Source organism: Lampris incognitus, chromosome 8, assembly GCF_029633865.1.
Source record: "Lampris incognitus isolate fLamInc1 chromosome 8, fLamInc1.hap2, whole genome shotgun sequence".
Classification (NCBI taxonomy): domain Eukaryota; kingdom Metazoa; phylum Chordata; class Actinopteri; order Lampriformes; family Lampridae; genus Lampris; species Lampris incognitus.
This window is the reverse complement of record NC_079218.1, coordinates 17719780-17740166: the sequence shown is the minus strand read 5'-3', so window position 1 is coordinate 17740166 and position 20387 is coordinate 17719780. Positions and strand designations below refer to the sequence as shown.

At 41.5% G+C, this 20387-nt stretch overlaps 1 protein-coding gene across 1 annotated transcript in view; it reads right to left on the bottom strand.

Annotated features, from left to right (window-relative positions):
- Positions 1 to 20387, bottom strand: part of lrch2 (leucine-rich repeats and calponin homology (CH) domain containing 2) — a 77080-nt gene that overhangs the window by 53889 nt on the left and 2804 nt on the right. Inside the window, exons 2-7 of the mRNA XM_056285189.1 lie at positions 3543 to 3687; positions 3113 to 3239; positions 2648 to 2753; positions 960 to 1096; positions 578 to 708; positions 267 to 354 (exon numbers count right to left, since the gene is read on the bottom strand). Of these exons, the coding sequence (XP_056141164.1) occupies positions 267 to 354; positions 578 to 708; positions 960 to 1096; positions 2648 to 2753; positions 3113 to 3239; positions 3543 to 3687 (734 nt within the window). The remainder of the gene's footprint in view (positions 1 to 266; positions 355 to 577; positions 709 to 959; positions 1097 to 2647; positions 2754 to 3112; positions 3240 to 3542; positions 3688 to 20387) is intronic.

Sequence of the window (20387 nt, the reverse complement as noted above, 5' to 3'; positions counted from 1 at the left end):
TTTGTTACAGGACATTTGTACAAAACTGTCATGTCAAATATATCTTGTGTGAATGTATAAGCCTGTATAGAGCCCTCTTTGGTGGAGTGTGATGTTTTCCTGTCTTCTATCATTGAGAAAGTGGACTGAATGAACCAAATCATTTTTGCTGATGCTATCTGGATAGCAAAATAAATCTAAAAATGTAAATCACGTAGCAGTATGTTATAAGCTATTTCCAAATGGTTACAATGGATCCAGCTTTTGTGTCTTGTGTAAACTCTCACCTCAGTTGTAGAGAGCCTCTTGTCACCATTGTCACTACCAATACCGGAATCAGGCCCATGGTTTTTACTAGGATAGAAATCTTCCATGCTGGAGTGACACACAAAAAAAAAGACTTATAATGATTTTATTTTTCTGACAATGTCTGTGATAACAGCAAGTTAACTGATGCAGAAGAAATAATAACAATAATATGCACTGTGTTAAATTATTACAAAAATGTTGCTAAAACAGTTTGAAAGGTATAAATTAAATTAACAAGATAAATTTTTAAAAAATCATGATGAGAAAGCATATGGTAAGTTTTTAATACCTGTCTGTAAGAGGCTGCGGAAGGCATCGTTTACCCAGGGTAGGAAGGTCCAAGGAATCAGGCTTTTTATCCATCCGACATGCTTGGATATTCAGGTACTTAAATATGTGCACCTTTCCTTTAAGACAAATCTGAAATACACAAATTTATGCACTTTGTATCTTGAGTTTTGGATTCTGATGAGCCATGACCAAAACTAAGAGGGATACATTTGTCCACTAGATGGTGCAAGTGTTCTAAATTCAGAGAGTGTAAAGGAAATGACGGCTTGTTGTAGGACCAGAGACTGAAGTGATGTACACATTTGAGATACATGGAGACTGATAATACTGTGTCTTTGACACAGCAATGATGCATACACAGCATATGCATGCATACACACCTGTGCGGGTGGAGACTGCATAGGGTTGTTGTCGAGGATGATGTGCTGCAGTTGCCTGAGTTTCCTGTATGCTAGAGGGATCTCTGTGATCTTATTGCAGGAGAAGTCCAGCAGGATCAGAGGCAAGTCGGCTAACTCTAGACAGGTGGAAAATGAGGTGAGAAGACATGGACAGTAAATACAACAGGGGTATTCACACATGGCTATTTTAATGAGTAGTAAGGGGATAGCTATACTTCCAACATCAAGTTCAATCAATCAAGTTGCATTTTATATAGCGTTTTTCTAGCTGCAACTGCCACTCAAAGCGCTTTACATTTCTGGTCAAATCTCAGTTTCAGACACCTGTTATAATAGAACACAGGCCGTTTTCTGTACAATTGCTACCCATTTCTTATGCGTAGGGCCACCGAAATGTGATTTACACTGGTTAACTTATTCACATGTGCATCAACATGCGTCCAAACAGCATCTGTAAATGTGAGCAGCTTTTATAGCCTCCAGGGATGTGCAACATGATCCAGAAAGGGTCAGTGTGGGTGCAGGTCTTTGTTCCAACCAAGCAGTTACACACCGAAGTCTACAAATCAAGCAAAGACTATTGGTTGACTAATAGAATCAGTTGTGTAACTGCTTGGTTGGAACAAGACTATTGTAAGACCAATACAATCAGGTGTGTGGTGTGTAACTGCTTGGTTGGAATAAAGACCCACACCGGCCCTCTCTGGATCATGTTGCCCACCTCTAATCTACCCTGACTAAGCATGCCCAGGCATGCCTAAAACAACATTTGCATGCCCAGGTATGCTTGGACTGACCAAAACAGCTTGCTCTGTGGGCAATACACTAGCAGACTTAAAATATGATGGGAAATCGCAAAAATAGGTTATATCTACAAAACAGTATGTGATGGGAAATTTTAAGGCGATTTTCATGATCAGCAGCCCAAAATACATAGAATACACCCAAGAGTTCAGGAAGCAAAATCTTTGTTGTCCAGGAACTATAGTTACCGACCTCCAGGCCTCTCCAGGACAAGATGTCATGACAACATCATTGAGCAAGTCAAGAGCTTTTCAGTTTCACTACGCTTGGCAATAAGAGAATACCTATTGTCAAAAGTGTGATGGTTGCTGATGTGAACCAGCAAAAGATAAGCGTTAACAGATGGCATTCTCTGAATCATTTACTATTTATCAAATAATTTATCAGAAGTTAATTAGCTGGTATGACTAAATCTCTTATCAAGAAGGATGTGACAAACTTACATGGGGGCAAATAGCAACATGGGGGCAAATAGCATATATAGTGCATTACAATGGACCATGCCTGATGGAATTCACAGTGTTACATTCAAAGATATGCTGACATAGATATATGCCAAAATGCATACCCAAATATCAATCAGACCTAAACAACACACATGGACTATCTTTAAAACTGACTTGGCTCAAGGGTTTTGAGTTAACCGGTGGATTTCTAGTATGACAATCTAAGGTTGGTGCTACGCACTCAGTCTACAGATGTATATTTCCTTTAAAGACAATGAGACAGTATGAAACGGCGGCGTTCACGCTGTCTTAAACTGTGGTTAGGTAGGTGTAATGAAAATATGAGTGCAACAAAATTGTCAGCTATCGAGAAAAGACACATTGAGAGGGAAATGAGACCATGAGAAGAGAACCAACCTTCAGGCAGCATGTGAAGACAGTTCTTCCTGATGTTGAGCTCTCGTAAGGCTTGTAGCCTCCCCACCTGAGCAGGCAGCACCTGAATCTCATTACAGCTAATGTCCTACAGGGGTAAACATAGAGAGGGGGTGCTGCAGGATAAATGTATAAAACAGTTATAATCATGTGCCATGGAGAGCGTTGTGCATGCAGGTTTTCTCCTAAACCCAACACTATATTACACCAGCTGATGTCATTGATTAGCACCCCTTCTGCCATAGATCGGGGAGGACTGACCGACTGGGAGTGAAATCAGATTGTGTAGAGTTGGGTTGGACAGAAAGCCCAAATACACATGGCTCTACATGGCACATGGTGGAATACCACTGGTATAAAAGACGGTACTATACAAGCCACATATAAAACTCAACGTACATTTGGAATACAGGTTCACACAAGCATGAAAGCATACACACTGCTTACCAGCTCCATCAGATCTTTGGCTTTTCCAATCTCCTCTGGGATGGACACTAGCTTGTTGTTGCTTACAACCAGAACTTTGAGAGGGAGACTGAACAGGTATTTTGGCAAAACTGATAGAAGATTTCGGCTATAGACAAAGATACATAATAACAGATGCTGAAAACAGTATGCAAGTTTCCTCTTCTTGGGATCAAAAAATCACTTACTTTCTGTATCAGATAATCAACATGTGTTTGAGTGACTGTGAGTTAACAGTTTCTTTTCCCCAACCCAACTCTTTCACGTGACTATCTGAGACGTGAACTTACGGAATGGGGAATACGGGCTACTTGAGATATACAAAACTTAACATGGTCAATTTTTGCAATATGTGAACAAATAAGGACACACAAAGACCAAAGCAACATTGTAGCATGGGGCTGTGACAGACCTGATATCAAGATAGGTCAGCATCTGCAGATTGATAATGGCTTCTGGGATGCATTTGATGCAGTTGTGGTAGAGGTTGAGTGACTCAAGGGGGGCAAACAGACATACTTCCGGCGGGATTTCTGCAAGACGGTTCTTTGACAGGTCTGCAACGGAACAAAAAGAAAAACAGAAAATGAAATGCATTGCATACAAACTACAGTCTTTATCAAGCAAGATCTGTGTTCCTTCAAGTCTGTTTGGTATGAGAGTCCACATAATGGCTTGACTCCAGACTTCCTGACCGATCAATAAGTCTGAAAGAGGAGCTGATGGGAACATTGCCTTTTCTTCAAACACAGATAGAGCTAAGATTATGTTGCAGTGTGGGACGTGTTGTACAGGCCATGAGAACTGAAATATCTAATTATTTCCAATACTGATCTCACTGGCAATGTATATCAATGGCTCGACATTTACAAAGATGAAAGATATGTATGGATTTTGAAAACTCCTTTATGCAGAGCTTTACTTGTTGATATAGATCAGCACCAGAAAAAGAAATGAATCCCAAAAACAGATTCTTATGTATGTGTATTTTGCCTGTGTTCTGTAAGAGCTACTTGGGAGTTATATGCATGCAACACTCTTGGACTGTTCTATTTGCACTGGGATGGGAATAAATCAGGAGATGTTTCTATCAAGCTGAATCTTATTATTCGGTATTTTTCATGTTCTCAATTAAAGTCGGGTTATATCACACAATGCTTTACTGTACCATAGACATTAACAACGCCTGTCAGTTGCCACCTCTTGTTAAAATTGTTCTGCGTTGCTCTGGATTGGTAAAAAGGCTGGTTTCAATCAAAACTGTGTTGATTCCAATAATATGAACATAATAAATGTGTTCTGCTTCAATACAAAAGATAGCACCTGCTAAATCACAGCCCTACATTCATGAGAAGACGGGTGCTTGCTTCCATTCCACAACATAACTGTGATCCCCGTACCAGTCAATGAGTCTAGGGCAAGCCTCCATCTGCATAAGCCTGGGCTTGGTCTCATAAAATATTCAGTTAGCTCATTCAGTGTGGTTCACACACAACTGCCAAAAGACACACAGTGAAAGAGGGAGAGATGTATATATATATATACACACTCACTAGCCACTTTATTAGGTACACCTTGCTAGTACTGGGTTGGACCCCCTTTTGCCTTCAGAACTGCCTCAATCCTTCGTGGCATAGATTCAACAAGGTACTGGAAACATTCCTCAGAGAGTTTGGTCCATATTGACATGATAGCATCACGCAGTTGCTGCAGATTTGTCGGCTGCACATCCATGATGCGAATCTCCCGGTCCACCACATCCCAAAGGTGCTCTATTGGATTGAGATCTGGTGACTGTGGAGGCCATTTGAGTACGGTGAACTCATTGTCATGTTCAAGAAACCAGTCTGAGATGATTCGAGCTTTAGGACATGGCGCGTTATCCTGCTGGAAGTAGCCATCAGAAGATGGGAACACTGTGGTCATAAAGGGATGGACATGGTCAGCAACAATACTCAGGTAGGCTGTGGCGTTGACACGATGCTCAATTGGTACTAAGGGGCCCAAAGTGTGCCAAGAAAATATCCCCCACACCATTACACCACCACCACCAGCCTGAACCGTTGATACAAGGCAGGATGGATCCATGCTTTCATGTTGTTGACGCCAAATTCTGACCCTACCATCCGAATGTCGCAGCAGAAATCGAGACTCATCAAACCAGGCAACGTTTTTCCAATCTTCTATCGTCCGATTTTGGTGAGCCTGTGCGAATTGTAACCTCAGTTTCCTGTTCTTAGCTGACAGGAGTGGCACCCGGTGTGGTCTTCTGCTGCTGTAGCCCATCTGCCTCAAGGTTCGACGTGTTGTGCGTTCAGAGATGCTCTTCTGCATACCTCAGTTGTAATGAGTGGTTATTTGAGTTACTGTTGCCTTTCTATCAGCTCGAACCAGTCTGGCCATTCTCCTCTGACCTCTGGCATCAACAAGGCATTTTCGCCCACAGAACTGCTGCTCACTGGATATTTTCTCTTTTTCGGACCATTCTCTGTAAACCCTAGAGATGGTTGTGCGTGAAAATCCCAGTAGATCAGCAGTTTCTGAAATACTCAGACCAGCCCGTCTGGCACCAACAACCATGCCACGTTCAAAGTCACTTAAATCACCTTTCTTCCCCATTCTGATGCTCGGTTTGAACTGCAGCAGATCGTCTTGACCATGTCTACATGCCTAAATGCATTGAGTTGCTGCCATGTGATTGGCTGATTAGAAATTTGCGTTAACGAGCAGTTGGACAGGTGTGCCTAATAAAGTGGCCGGTGAGTGTATATATATATATATATGCAGCTGATGAGTGTGCAACACACGAAACAGGCCTGTACTGCGACGTGTTAAAAAATTATCCTGTATCTGTGTTGATACTTTTTTTTTTACTCATTTTTTAGCACTTTCCCTACCGTTGAGTGTTTCTTTTAACAGTTATATATATATACACACACACACACGCACGCACACACACACACACACACACACACACACACACACACACACACACACACACACACACACACACACACACACACACACACACACACACACACACACACACACACACACACACACACACACACACACACAGAAGAGACAGAATGAGTGCAAGAGAGAAGAGGCAAGAAACAGTGAGGGAGAGAGCAATACAGAGAGAAGGAAACAGATGAATTAACTTAGGCAGGTCTTTGAAGATGGCCTACATTTTTGCCTAACTGAGCTAGACTTATCTAAAAAGACCACATACCCACAACTAACAACAGTTCCAACAGCCTTCAGCATGCCTATGGTATACTGATAAGGTCCTCTTTCAAATGAATACACACAATGTTTACATTAGGATATATCAAATTTTCAGTTTAATGAGTTTTTCAGGTACAATTTTGATTTTGCATTTTAAGAAAGACAGGAGTACAAGGAGATGCAGCGTAAGGTGAAGAGAGAGGTGTTGAAGGCAAAGAAAAAGGCGTATGATGAGTTCTATGAGAGGTTAGACACTGAGGAAGGAGAAAAGGGCTTGTACCAATAGGCTAGACAGAGGTAGCGAGCTGGGAAGGATGTGCAGCAGGTTCGGGTGATGAAGGAGAGAGATGGAAATGTGCTGACAAGCGAGGAGAGAGTGTTGAGAAGGTGGAAGGAGTACTTTGAGGGGCTGACGAAGGATGAAAATGAGAGAGAGAAGGTTGGATGATGTGGGGATAGTGAATCAGGAAGTGCAGTGGATTAGCAAGGATGAAGTGAGGGCAGCTATGAAGAGGATGAAGAGTGGAAAGGCAGTTGGTCCTGATGACATATCTGTAGAGGCATGGAGGTGTTTAGGAGAGATGGCAGTGGAGATTTTAACTAGATTGTTTAACACAATCTTGGAAAGTGAGAGGATGCCTGAGGAGTGGAGACGAAGTATACTGGTACCGATTTTCAAGAATAAGAGCAATGTCCAGAGCTGTAGTAACTACAGAGGTATAAAGTTGATCAGCCACAGTATGGAGTTATGGGAAAGAGTAATAGAAGCTACGTTAAGAGGAGAGGTGACGATCGGCGAGCAGCAGTATGGTTTCATGCCAGGAAAGAGCACCACAGATGTGATGTTTGCTTTGAGAATGTTAAAGGAGAAGTACAGAGAAGGCCAGAAGGAGTTACATTGTGTCATCATGGCTTTAGAGAAAGCATACGACAAGATGCCGAGAGAGGAGGTGTGGTATTGTATGAGGGAGTCGGGAGTGGCAGAGAAGTATGTAGGAATGATGTGGGATACATTTGAGGGCAGTGTGACAGTGGTGAGGTGCACAGTTGGAACGACAGATGGGTTCAAGGTGGAGGTGGGATTATAACAAGGATCGGCTCTGAGCCCTTTCTTGTTTGCAGTGGTGATGGACAGGTTGATGAACATGATCAGGTAGGAGTCTCTGTGGACTATAATGCACACGGATAACATTGTGATCTGTAGTGAAAGTAGGGTGCAGATTGAGGAGAGCCTGGAGAGGTGGAGGTATGCACTGGAGAGAAGAGGAATGAAAGTCAGTAGGAGCAAGACGGAATACATATGCGTGAATGAGAGGGAGGACAGCGGAATGGCGAGGATACAAGGAGTACAGGTGGTGAAGATGAGCACATTTAAATAGTTGAGGCCCTGTCCAAAGTAACGGGAGTGCAGAAGAGAGGTGAAGAAGAGAGTGCAGGCAGGGTGGAGTGGGTCGAGAAGAGTGTCAGGAGTGATTTGTGACAGAAGGGTACCAGCAGAAGTTAAAAGGAAGGTCTACAAGATGGTAGTGAGACCAGCTATGTTGTATGGTTTGGAGATGGTGGTGCTGACCAAAAGACAGGAGGCGGAGCTGGAGGTGGCAAAGTTGAAGATGCTGAGATTTTCGTTGGGAGTGACGAAGAAGGACAGGATTAGGAAAGGGTATTTTAGAGGGACAGCTCAGGCTGGACGGTTTGGTAACAAATCAAGAGAAGCAAGATTGAGATGGTTTGGACATGTGCGGAGGAGCGATGCTGGGTATATTGGGAGAAGGATGCTGAAGATGGAGCTGCCAGGCAAGAGGAAAAGAGGAAGGTCAAAGAGGAGGTTTATAGATGTGGTGAGGGAGGACATGTAGGTGGCTGGTGTGACAGAGGAAGATGCAAAGGACAGGAAGAGATGGAAATGGATGATCCGCTGCGGCAACCCCTAACAGAAGCAGTCGAAAGAAGAACAAATAAACCCTGTTTCCAAAATTTGTTCATTTTCAGCAATTTGAGGTATAGAATTAACAAACACTGTAGCCTAGTAGGTTAGAAAACATTTAACATGTTGGCAAACATGAAAGTCTGAAAGGTTTATGATGCCCTGTGAGTAAGACTATGATAACATTTGAATCACAATAACTTGACAGAAAGAAGTCACGATAAGCTGGAACGCAGAGAAACACAAAACGGTCAGCTCATTCCTAAGCCCTCCCTCTTCATTAAGTACTATGTGACAAGCATAGAAATAAATGTATTGCAAAATTGTGTCATGAATGTCTTGTTTGCCATGTCACATTCATGCATCCAGGTAAAGCAACCCATGGAAACACCCCTTTATGAGCAATGTCACTTACCAAATCTGTCCCTTTAACGACTGCACAAGCAAACCGTGGTCCTACAGAATGGAGTTTTGCCGACATGCTGTATCCCCCAGGGCTGGCTACCACTGACAGGTCAGCAGATCAACTTAACTACATCTTGGACAGAGCAAGCTATGAGGTCTGGTGGTAGCTGATCAGCAAATATAGGCTCTACACTATGCAAATACAGATTCAATGATACACCTGCTTACATGCACAAATGTGGTTTCTCCATTATTCTCCAAGTAATTGCCCCCTTTGATGTGAATCCATGGCTTTGACAGTTAATCTGCTTGTAGAGAAATCATATTACAGACTGTCAAGCCCTATGCTACAACCCATTAGGTGGAGGTTAGGGTTAAGAGATAATGTATACAGTGGAGTCATCAGCTACTGCCCAAAATGGGGCTAATCCCCTCCCCCTCAGTCTCTTCTTCACCCAACAACAAACACGAGCCCTCCTGGGAGCATCTTCCTCCACAGTACAGCCGCTTTTACTGGAAGAGCGGGGAGTGGGAGAGAAAGAGGGGGTTTGCCACACTACATCATTCCTACTCACAACCCTAAAATGAGTCCATATCACTTACGCCTCCCTGGAGGCGGTTCTGCAGAAGTAGGGATAACAGGGTCTGCATAGGAGTGACTGCAGTGAGAAAGACAAGGATTCACATGTTATTTCAGGAGTCCCATATTCTTTTAAGAATAACATCAGTCTTCTTATTTTGTCCAATGCTGCAAAATCAACTTGTAGCGAAAGCTGATCATTTTTCATTCTTTAGTTTGCAACAACCTTGCGGCATTTGTTATGACTATGCAAAGCTCCATATAGCATGTTGCATATAGCATAGGCTGCACATAGCATAGGCTGCATATTCCACACACCTGCCAGCTTTTTAAAAGGCATTTGATTCCCAAATCTAATGGTATTTTGTTGCAGTGCAATTCTGGCCTCTCAAATTAACCTAACTGCATGTGGTATTGACTGAATGCATGCATAAAAACTATCAATTAATATATGTGTGATTATACACTAAATGATGACTTTTTAGGAACACCTGCATACCTAATTATTCATGCAATTATCTAATCAGCCAATCATGTAGAAGCAGTGCAGTGCACAAAATCATGCTGGTATGGGTCAGGAGCGTCTGTTCATGTTCACACCAACCATCAGAATGGGGAAAAAATGTAATCTCAGTAATTTCGACCGTGACATGATAGTTACTACCAGACGGGCTGATCTGAGTATTTCTGCAACTGCTGATCTCCTGTGATTTTCCCATACAACAGTATCTAGAGATTACTCAGAATGGTGTGAAAAACAAAAAAATCCTGTGAGGGGCAGTTCTGTGGATGGAAATGCCTTGTTGATGAGCGAGGTTAACGGAGAATGGCCAGACTGGTTCGAGCTGATAGAAAGGCTACAGTAACTCAGATAACCACTCTCTGTACAATTGTGGTGAACAGAAAAGCATCTCAGAATGCACAACACGTCGAACCTTGAGGGTTCCACTTCTTTCAGCCAAGAACAGAAAGCTGAGGCTGCAGTGGGCACAGGCTCACCAAAACTGGACAGTTGAAGACTGGAAAAACATAACCTGATCTGATGTATGTGGCTCTCTGCTGAGGCACACAGATAGTAGGGTCAGAATTTGGCACCAACAGCATGAAACCATGGACCCAACCTGCATTGTGTCAACAGTCCAGGCTGGTGGTGGTAGTGTAATGGTGTGGGGAATGTTTTCTTGGCACACTTTGGGCCCATTAATCCCTATCAACTATCGCTTGAATGCCACAGCCTATTTTAGTATTGTTGCTGACCATGTGCATCCCTTCATGGCCACAATTTACCCATTTTCTAATGGCTACTTCCAGTATGATAAAGCACCATGTCACAAAGCAGAAGTGGTCTCAAACTGGTTTCATGAACATGACAATGAGTTCAATGTTCTTCAGTGGCCTTCCCAGTCACTGGTTCTGAATCCAGTGGAATCAGAATAAGAATCCTTTGGGATGTGGTAGAACAGGTGATTCGCAGCATGAATGTGCATCTGATAAATCTGCAGAAATTACTCGATGCAGTCATGTCAACATGGACCAGAATCTCACAACATCTTGTGGAATCCATGCCAAGAAGAACTGAGGTTGTTTTGAGAGCAAACGGAGGCCCTACCCAATATTAGTATAGTGTTCCTAAAAAAAGGTGCTCAGTGAGTGTATATACTCTGTCGTCTATTGTATTTGCTGCACTATTTTTACACAGTGCATTTCTTTGCCCCTCTTTACGGTTGCCTTTATGCACTTCCACAACTGTTGGAATGCGCCTCCAGAAATGACACCCAGACAAAATCCATGTACCTTTATTAAGTGCGCCTGCCAATTTTCATATTTCACCCTTAACCTCAATGGTAACGAGCATTGAGGTTAAGGGTGAAATCCTCTCGTTCCTAAGGAAATAATTCTTTATGTTGTATTTTGGTCATTTGTTATCGCTATTTCAGTTAACGTAATAAGAAATGTGCATCACTGTTACAGACATTGTGAACAGACATTGCCATAACACTGACAACACTGGTATAGAAATGAGCAACCCTGAATTGAAGGAGACTAGGGAGCTGTTTTGTGCAAAAGAGCACAAAGCAAAGAGCAACTCTCATCTTTCTCAATAAAACCTAGTCACTGAAAAAATAAATATATTAATAATAATGGATGGATACTGTGAAAACTCTAGAGATCCACCATTTCATATTTCCTTGCTGTTGTCATATCCTCCTTTCTCCATTGAAAGTGTTCTGTATACTTATCAAAATAGCTCCTAAATACATAGTATTGGATTTTTTTTAAAATTTTTAAATTTTTACCGCAGACTTGTCTCACTACCTTTTGAATGCATAGATTTTGAAATTGTTTATTACTGGAACAAGTTTTTGTACATGGAGACCCAGTATTCTAATATACATAGGAAACCAAACTTCCACACATTTACATTGTTTTTTCTATATATTTTTGCCTGTTTTGAAGAATTGTTTTTTTTAATGATACTTGTATTTCTTTCTCGCTGTGTCAAAGTGTCACAGTGAGCAACACATCAAGCCAAATTTGCTGGTATATGAACACTTACATTTCATACACCTGGCAGATTCTGATGTGAATTTGTGTTAACTATGCAGATACTAGATATCTGCTTGATTAGTGGCTTTTTCTTGATATTGTGATATTGTGTGCTTTTAAATACTTGCTAACAAATGCCCGTTAGCAATATGTATATATATATATATATGCGTGTGTGTGTGTGTGTGTGTGTGTTTCTACACACAACCACAAACACACACAAATGTGTGGATTATCTGGATTATCGCGAGTCTTTAGTGACAAGTGGCTTCAGCCCCTGATAAACCATAGGGAGCTTTCACTTATACTCTCCCATATTCATAACTGGTACAAGAACAGACAGCACAATCACATTATTGCATACAGTCATTCATAACTATCAGCCTCTATTAAACAATTAAAATACATGCATATGGGCTTTGCTCTGAAAAGCATGTTCTATGCAAGATCAGTTCGCCTTAATTTGAGTACATATTGAGTTATCCAAATTTGTGAACGTAAGAGAGGAGGTAATCTTTAATTTGGGGGGTAAAATGAAATAGTAAAAGTAAAGTAACCATTTACTGGTCCCATGTAGCACAGTAATAAAACTCCACTTGAAATAGGCGGCAATCAATTAATAATGAAGGGCTTTTTGAGTCACCCGGCCAATAGACACAAAATGTTTTCAGTTCCTCTTGTTGAAAATTGACCATATATCCTCACGCACAGAGTAAGTCATCAAACTAGCATCAATACAGGGGCAGTAAAGAGAGCAGGAGTGTGTGTGTGTGTGTGTGTGTGTGTGTGTGTGTGTGTGTGTGTGTGTGTGTGTGTGTGTGTGTGTGTGTGTGTGTAAGCAGCTATTCATCTTTGACAGGCCTTAAATGTCCCACAATGTGCCAGACGGACCTCGCTCAATAGCTCTAATCTGCCCGAGACGGCAGCCAGTATGCAGAAGTGAGAAGTAGACACAGACGGTTACAAAGTCAGTAACAAGAAGACAGGAGATGAAAAGTCAGATGAAAGGTTAAAGGAATCAGAAATAACTGCATGGGAAGGGAACGAAGCTGGGGTCACAAAATATAGTAAGTTTTCCGTTAGGAGTAAATTCAGACTCTCGCTGAGCCCCAGACCTTGACGTTGTGTCCCAGCTGTATCTCCCCCACCCCACACCCAACCACTAGGGCTTCTTCAGTAGCAATGGAATCATCTGGGCCGATGAGAGATGGGGGTGGGTGGGCGGGTGGGAGCAGTCTTTGTGAAGCTGTCCATCTCCATCTTTTTCCCTGCTCCTGCCTAAACACCATCTGTGGCCCACAGTAGGCCTTTTGTCTGCCCGCCGCTTGGCCAGAACCACAGCAGGACAGGGCCGGCTGGGCAGACAAGCGCCTCACTAAACCCACTGCCCTCTTATTACAAAATACAAGTTGTAATCCATCAATTTATGCTGGCAGCATGGAGAAGTTTGGATGCTAAGCTTGTTATTGAGGTTTACAGGTAGGTTAGTTGTCTGTGTTGATTCATCCAACATCTCTCCCAATAACACAGTGAACTCTCCTATGGCTCCTGCTAAGCGCTGGATCACGTGTATGCACCCCAACTGCATTTCCCTATTGTTTCCAATGGAACAGTGAGTTGCTGGCGAGGACCAAAGAAAGCATCGGCTTAGGCACTACTATTGTAATTTGTCAGTAACTCTTAAGACTAGACAAAGTAGGCATTTACAGTTGTGACCGTATCTTCAATGAATTTGTGGAAGACTTTTTGTTACGGGAGAAATAGTGGCCTAGCAGAATCAGAACCAGAATCAGAATACTTTATTCATCCCCGAGGGGAAATCGGGTTCTATTACAGACACTCACGCTCTAATAACTAAAAACTAACAAGATACAAGATAAGAAAATAGAAACAGAAACAAATATATCAACAAACACGGTGCACATAACACCCTATCTATACTGCACTACCACAGCACACAACAAGCAGCACAAACAAAACCCGACAAGGCCAATCCAATGACCATTAACCCAGAGTGTCTGACAGTCTGAGTCTGAGGGAGGAGTTGTAAAGTTTGATGGCCACAGGCAGGAATGACCTCCTGTGGCGCTCTGTGGTGCTTTTTGGCAGAATGAGTCTATTACTAAAAGTACTCCTGTGCCCAACCAGCATGTCATGGAGTGGGTGGGAGACATTGTCCATGAATGGCATGTAATTTCAACAGCGTCCTCCTCTCAGAAACTGCCGCCAGAGAATCCAGTTCCACCAACATCACCGGCCTTGCGGATCAGTTTATTGAGCCTGTTAACAGGCTAACAAGTCTAAGAGGAAGTACTTAAAATCCAAAAAGAAACATGGTCAAATAATGTCTGCATCTTCGTTTTTATATGTAGTGAATATTAATAGCATCTATTTAACTCCATTTGACTGAGGTTCTGTTTATGGTCTGTGATATGCATAGATGTTATTTGTCATCAGTGGAACTGAACTGGACATTGACTGACACAGTTCATCCGCATCCACGACTTTCAGTTTCCCTTTTCTTTCTACATCATCTTCCCCGGAGCTCCTAATTTGCATGCTTTCTTTACCCCGGTGTATTTGATATCATACTGCTGACTGAAGGGGAAGTCAACACTTTGTTCTATATTCTGCATTGTAGGGGGATTATGTGACAGCTTTGATAGCTACTTAGCTTGATACAGAGAGTATTTGCTGGTCAACAAAATGAGAGTTGCGAATTACAATTTCCAATTTAACTTAACAGTACAGTACTTTAAAATATCTGGATGTGGGATGTAACCACTTTGATATGATATAGTATATAAGAGTTTTTCATTTCATTTGACAGCTATCTATTATATGGGGTTTAGCATTCCAATTGTGAGCTGCCTACAAGATGTATTTGTCATTTTGTCTCATTGTAAATTGTGATTTTGAAAGACTTTCTGTGCGGTTTACCTTTACAACCTACAAAGATGGTGCGGTTATGAGTCACGTCATCACCTCAAGCATCACTCCATTCAAGTGCAAGATTTTAGAATCTAAAACACAATTCCATTGCACAAAATAGAAATCATTATTTCATGGTTTAACAGCAGACAATATTAAGTGGCTGGTGGTTTATTCCCCTTTCTTTCACATCTCAAGGTCAGTTAATGCTTCATCCAACCAAAGCTTCACCAGCAGCCAGCACAGGCAAAAAAAAAAAAATACTTCCAATGTACATTAATTAAACAAAATATTTCAGCAAAAGTAAGTTAATTACTTTTCTAGCTCGGATCGTCATGCAGCCATTTGCAAGAATTCATTCATCAAGTTTGCAGTACAGACTTTGAAAAGCCCAAATATGACCTTCATAAGGATCTCAAGCTATGATCCCATTCATAAGGAATTAGCCGTTTGGGATGTACAGGGGAAGCCGGGATAGTGATTAATAGAACATTCTGACTATAGGGAACAGTTCCACAAATGAGCACTTTCCCAGAAACATCCTTCAGCTGTGATTGAAGGCAAGTCGTTGGAGTCATCAGGAGGTCAACTCCTAGTTGAACATTGCACTTGTTCACAATATAATGTGCAATTTTCAGGCAAATTTATTCTATTCATTTAATTTATACTTTTAATTTTGTTTCTTGATGTGTGTTTTGTGTGTTATTTTTCAGAGCGCAATGTGCCAAACCAAATTCCATGTATGTCTGAACGTAATTATCAAATAAAAGGATTTTGACTCTGATTCTATTATATGAAGCTAATCTCCCCTTTTCATCACTTTGCAATAGAAAGCATGTGCATGTCATATGAATCATAAGAGAGCATATGTTCTTCTTATATTCTTGGGACAGTCTTTGGGCAGAAAAAAAAATAGTCGACTAAAATATAATGTATATCAGCAAATACAATATATATCTCCATTCTTTTTGTAAGCAACTTTAACACCCAGTTTTTAAAAAAGTGAGGCGAGAGCTACGGTAAGGCGTGCCATTTTTGCAGAGGTATGCTCATGTTCTGCCTAGACATGTTGAAACACAGGGCATGGAGAAAGCTCATCAAGCCCTAAACCAGACACGGGGTGTAAACTGCAACATTAAGCCTCTCTTCCGGTAAAAATCCCAGTTCCACTGATAGCACCATACCAAACAACAGCCAATGGCGATGCAAATACAGGGCATGCAGAGATGTGCACAAGGTAGTCATATGCAGTGTATGAGAGATCTCGAGCAGTGCAGTACATAAAGCAGTACATACATTTTGATAGGTGATGATGCCTTTCTTCACAAAGTCATAAAACAACACACTGGCTATGGCCAAACTAAACATTTAATAGGGACATCTGGGAGGCTGAAAAACCTATGATAAACACATTTTTGTTAGGGTCCAAAAGTTCTTGCTGCATATACAGCATCCCCATAATCCTTCTATTGACTCCACACTTAACAAAATATAACGAAGCAGAAAAGTCATCACAACTGTCTTTTAAAGCAAGATGTAGCCTACATGAAACGCTAGGGTCAAACATGTCTCTTCCCTTTGAGTCTGTTTAAATGTAATGCTGATCATGTCCAGGATCATACAGTACTATTATATAAAAGTGGTGGATGTTACCATATCATCCAGTTTAACTTGGATGAGCTCTGGATAAAAAGAGAGCATCTTTCTTCACAGCCTTTACATTTAGTCAATACAAGACAGACCAACAGGAACGTAGCTCATTAGCCAACTATGCAAAAGATTGAAAGACTGCGTCATACAAGAGTCACTCAATACAGGAAGAAAAACCTTATGGGCAAAACATTTATGCAAACAAAACTAATATTAATATACATCGATATGTCAGTGTAAGTTGCACTATAAAAGTATATATCCCAATTTAGTGCTGCATTTTGCAGCAAGCATAAGACTAGTTGTGTCGATGTTTAGAATATTGTATTTGGGAATATTTACAATAGAGACCCACAGATACATATAAATATTCATTCATTTATTCATTCATTCATTCATTCATTCTCTATACCCACTCTGTCAAATCAAGAGTCACAAAGCGTTGGACATCAGACAGGGAGACACTTTGGACACGTTGCCAGTCCATCCCAGGGTTACAAGTAAACAGCTTATTCTGAACAAGACTGTAACTGAGATGTGACTACTGTGCGTGTTGTTTTGAGGTGAACGTAACCTGGTTCTCTCAAGTTGGGTGTGTGTGAAACCCCGGGGGCAGGGTCACAGCAGGCAACAGCATGTGGGATACTGCCTCGAACATCTGGCCAGGGTGATGCTGTGCTCCCTCAACCTCAACCTCCCCTCCCAAGGTCAGGGCATTAGTACAGCGCGCTCACACTTTCCCATGGGAAAACAAACTGACCGAAGACAAACTGCCAGTGTTTTACTGCAAACAAACACACCCTTGTGTGAGCAGACCCCCTTTTCTTCGTTGTTAGCATGGGTTGGGACTTTTCTCTGGTCATTTGCCTGAATGATATAAGCCCCTTATACCCTGCAATGGCTGGGCAATTGCTCCATATGTTCTGCTGCAAGAAAGCGGTCTCTCTAACTTTACACTTCTAGATAAAGATGCTGACAGTATTCCAAAGCTCTTCTATGCTGACCGTAAAGAAAATTACTGGACATTACCTGCAAGGGCAGATACCACAAAAGTCATTTTCTCCGGGAATACATCTTTGGTCTTTTTTCCTCAGTTTCCAATTGTAAATTGTAAAAAATAAGATCCTCTCGGTGGGGCAGCATGGTGGTGCAATGGTTAGCACGGTCGCCTCACAGCAAGAAGGTTCTGGGTTTGAGCCCCGGGGTAGTCCAACCTTAGGGGTCATCCCGGGTCGTCCTCTGTGTGGAGTTTGCATGTCTGCGTGGGTTTCCTCTGGGTGCTCCGGTTTCCTCCCACAGTCCAAAGACATGTAGGTCAGGTGAATTGGCTGTACTAAATTGCCCCTAGGTATGAATGTGTGTGGTTGTGTGTGTATGTCGGCCCTGTGTGATGGCCTGGCGGCTGTCCCGGGTGTCTCCCCATCTGCCGCCCAATGACTGCTGGGATAGGCTCCAGCATCCCCACAACCCTGAGAGCAGGATAAGCGGTTTGGATAAAGGATGGATGGAAGATCCTCTAGGTGCTGCGTTTGTCACTACATTTAAACATATTCTTGACATCAAAGCATGTGTTAGTGTCCCAGATTTTCCAATACAAGAATCACAACGCGTAGAACTGAGAACCGAGCCAAAACCTTTACAGGTAACTATTAAAACCATCGCTTTTCTCTGAGTGCGAGTTCCACGCGGAAAACCTGTCAAAACCTTCAAACACAACACTAAACTGTGAGGTAAAGAGGAAGAAACGGTTGTTCACCAGGGCAGGTCCACAGTTTTCCTCATTCTTCATCATCATCATCATCATCAACCTTCAGGGACTTTTTTTCTGGTTCATGTTAGCAAGTGATGATGAGATGATGTAGGATCTATGAAAATGTTCCATTTGAGCAGACTCTCTCTAGCTCTGTAAGGCTGTCTTCTGTCTGTTGTGATTGTGGTTTGCAGAGGACAGTACTAATGTGGAGTTATGTCTCTTATGTGAGAATGAGAGTTGGAGTTCCCTGTGATAAAGTTGTGATTTAAGACATCTAACTGGAGATATGAAATACTGGTAAGTGTAAATAAGAACCTTGTTACACAGACTCGAGAATAATGCAGAAGGGTATGCTTCCAGATCTTATTCAACTTACCACGCTCAAGTCTCTTCTGACTACCTACTTCCAGGTAGATATCAGTATTTTTTTTCTCTCCTGGATATGCCATAATTCTATGAAACATGGACATTTTTGGGTTGGATAGAGCCTAGTTTATATGACACACTCACATCCTAACTGCTTCCTTATTGTGTAAGTTTGCACACTCACCCCAACAGTCCAAAAATAGTTCAAACTAACTTCCTGTCGTGGCTGCCACTTTGACAATGCACCTTGAATATATTATTTCGGTGTCACAGTCTTCAATGCAACATGGGTTTCATGGATTAAGATTTGAGGGATTGCCTCAAAACATTAAAACATTCCAGAAGATTTGAGGGATTGCTTAATTGGGAGTGGATTAGATATCCATTTAAATCCTTTTGACAGTCCAATACAGCTCTTCTCTCATCTAAAGCAAGCAACTGGAGAGTTAAGCGTTAAATCAGGAAGTCCTCACCACAGTGTTAGACCTAGGGCTTCTCAATGAACAGTGTATAGGAGACAGACAAAATGTTCTGGTGGCTTTTTGCATATGCACCGATCGTATTCTTAATCTCATGTAAATTTCCCCAAATTCATGGTGAGGACAGAACCTTTTTGAAAACTGTGGTCAAGGCTCAGTATCAGAGGAGGAGGAACTTTTGCAATCGGGGTCATTGTAAAATAACCCACCAGTAGCTTAGTTTTATGTACTATGCTCTTCACCTTATTCTATTTTGAGCATCTTTTTTTCTTATTTTAATGATGGTTTATTTCTATTATGCTTGTTTTATTATCGCACTGTCAAGTTTTCTATCTTTTTTCAGTTCTGTTTTGGTGAAGTGCTGTAAAGGTGACAATACTAGTATTTCCCTAAATCCTCTCCATAAACAAGTAATTAGAGAAGTCACATACTGATTCATTTGTCAGTCTGTCTAACTACATACCTCTTTTTTGCATCTGGGAAAAGCACAAAGGCCCAATGTAAAACATAAGCCCACAGTGTGTGTGTGTATATATATATGTGTGTGTGTGTGTGTGTGTGTGTGTGTGTGTGTGTGTGTGTGTGTATTCCTGAAGATATTTTTGAGTTTCACAAGTGGCTTCAAAGTTACAATAAACCAGCGCCATATACATAAATGGCAGTTTCTTGGTTTGACACCATTATCCACTTCACAGTGCAAAGCTTCCACAAACACGAGGCCATTGGCCCGTATGGGGACCATGGGAAATGCTTTTTGCTACTATGGTATCGACCATGAAGGGCAAATGACGGAGATCCTAGATGCCATCAATTTGATCCACCTGCTCTACTGTCACAGCCAGGCCAAGAGCCATCTGCAATCTGATCCTGCTCCAGCTAATTTGTTGTTGTGGTCATTACAGAAACCAGACAGGCCACCTAAAGCAAAAACAGAAACAAAACCCCAGGCATACATCCCCCAACAACCTGAAAATACAACTCATGTCCTACACAGTGTACTGCCTGCCTCTCAGTTCCTTCAAAATCAGGAAGTGCGTATGTGTAAGTGAGACAAAGTTAGAGAGAGAGAGAGAGCGGAAAGATATATATATATATATATATATATATATATATATATATATATATATATATATATATATATATATATATATATATATATATATATATATGGGTGGTTGATGCTCTTTCCATCCCCCAACAATGACAATCAACACTCTGTATAAAGTCCAAGTGATTCATCAGTTTAACATAGAACAAAACTCATGGTCAGTATGTACAGTATGTACAGTACATCAACACTGGAATAAAAAAAAAATTGTGAAATGAAATCTATTTCTCATTCTATTCTATACCCATGGATTGTTTAAAATGCCCATTGAGAATATAGTGCA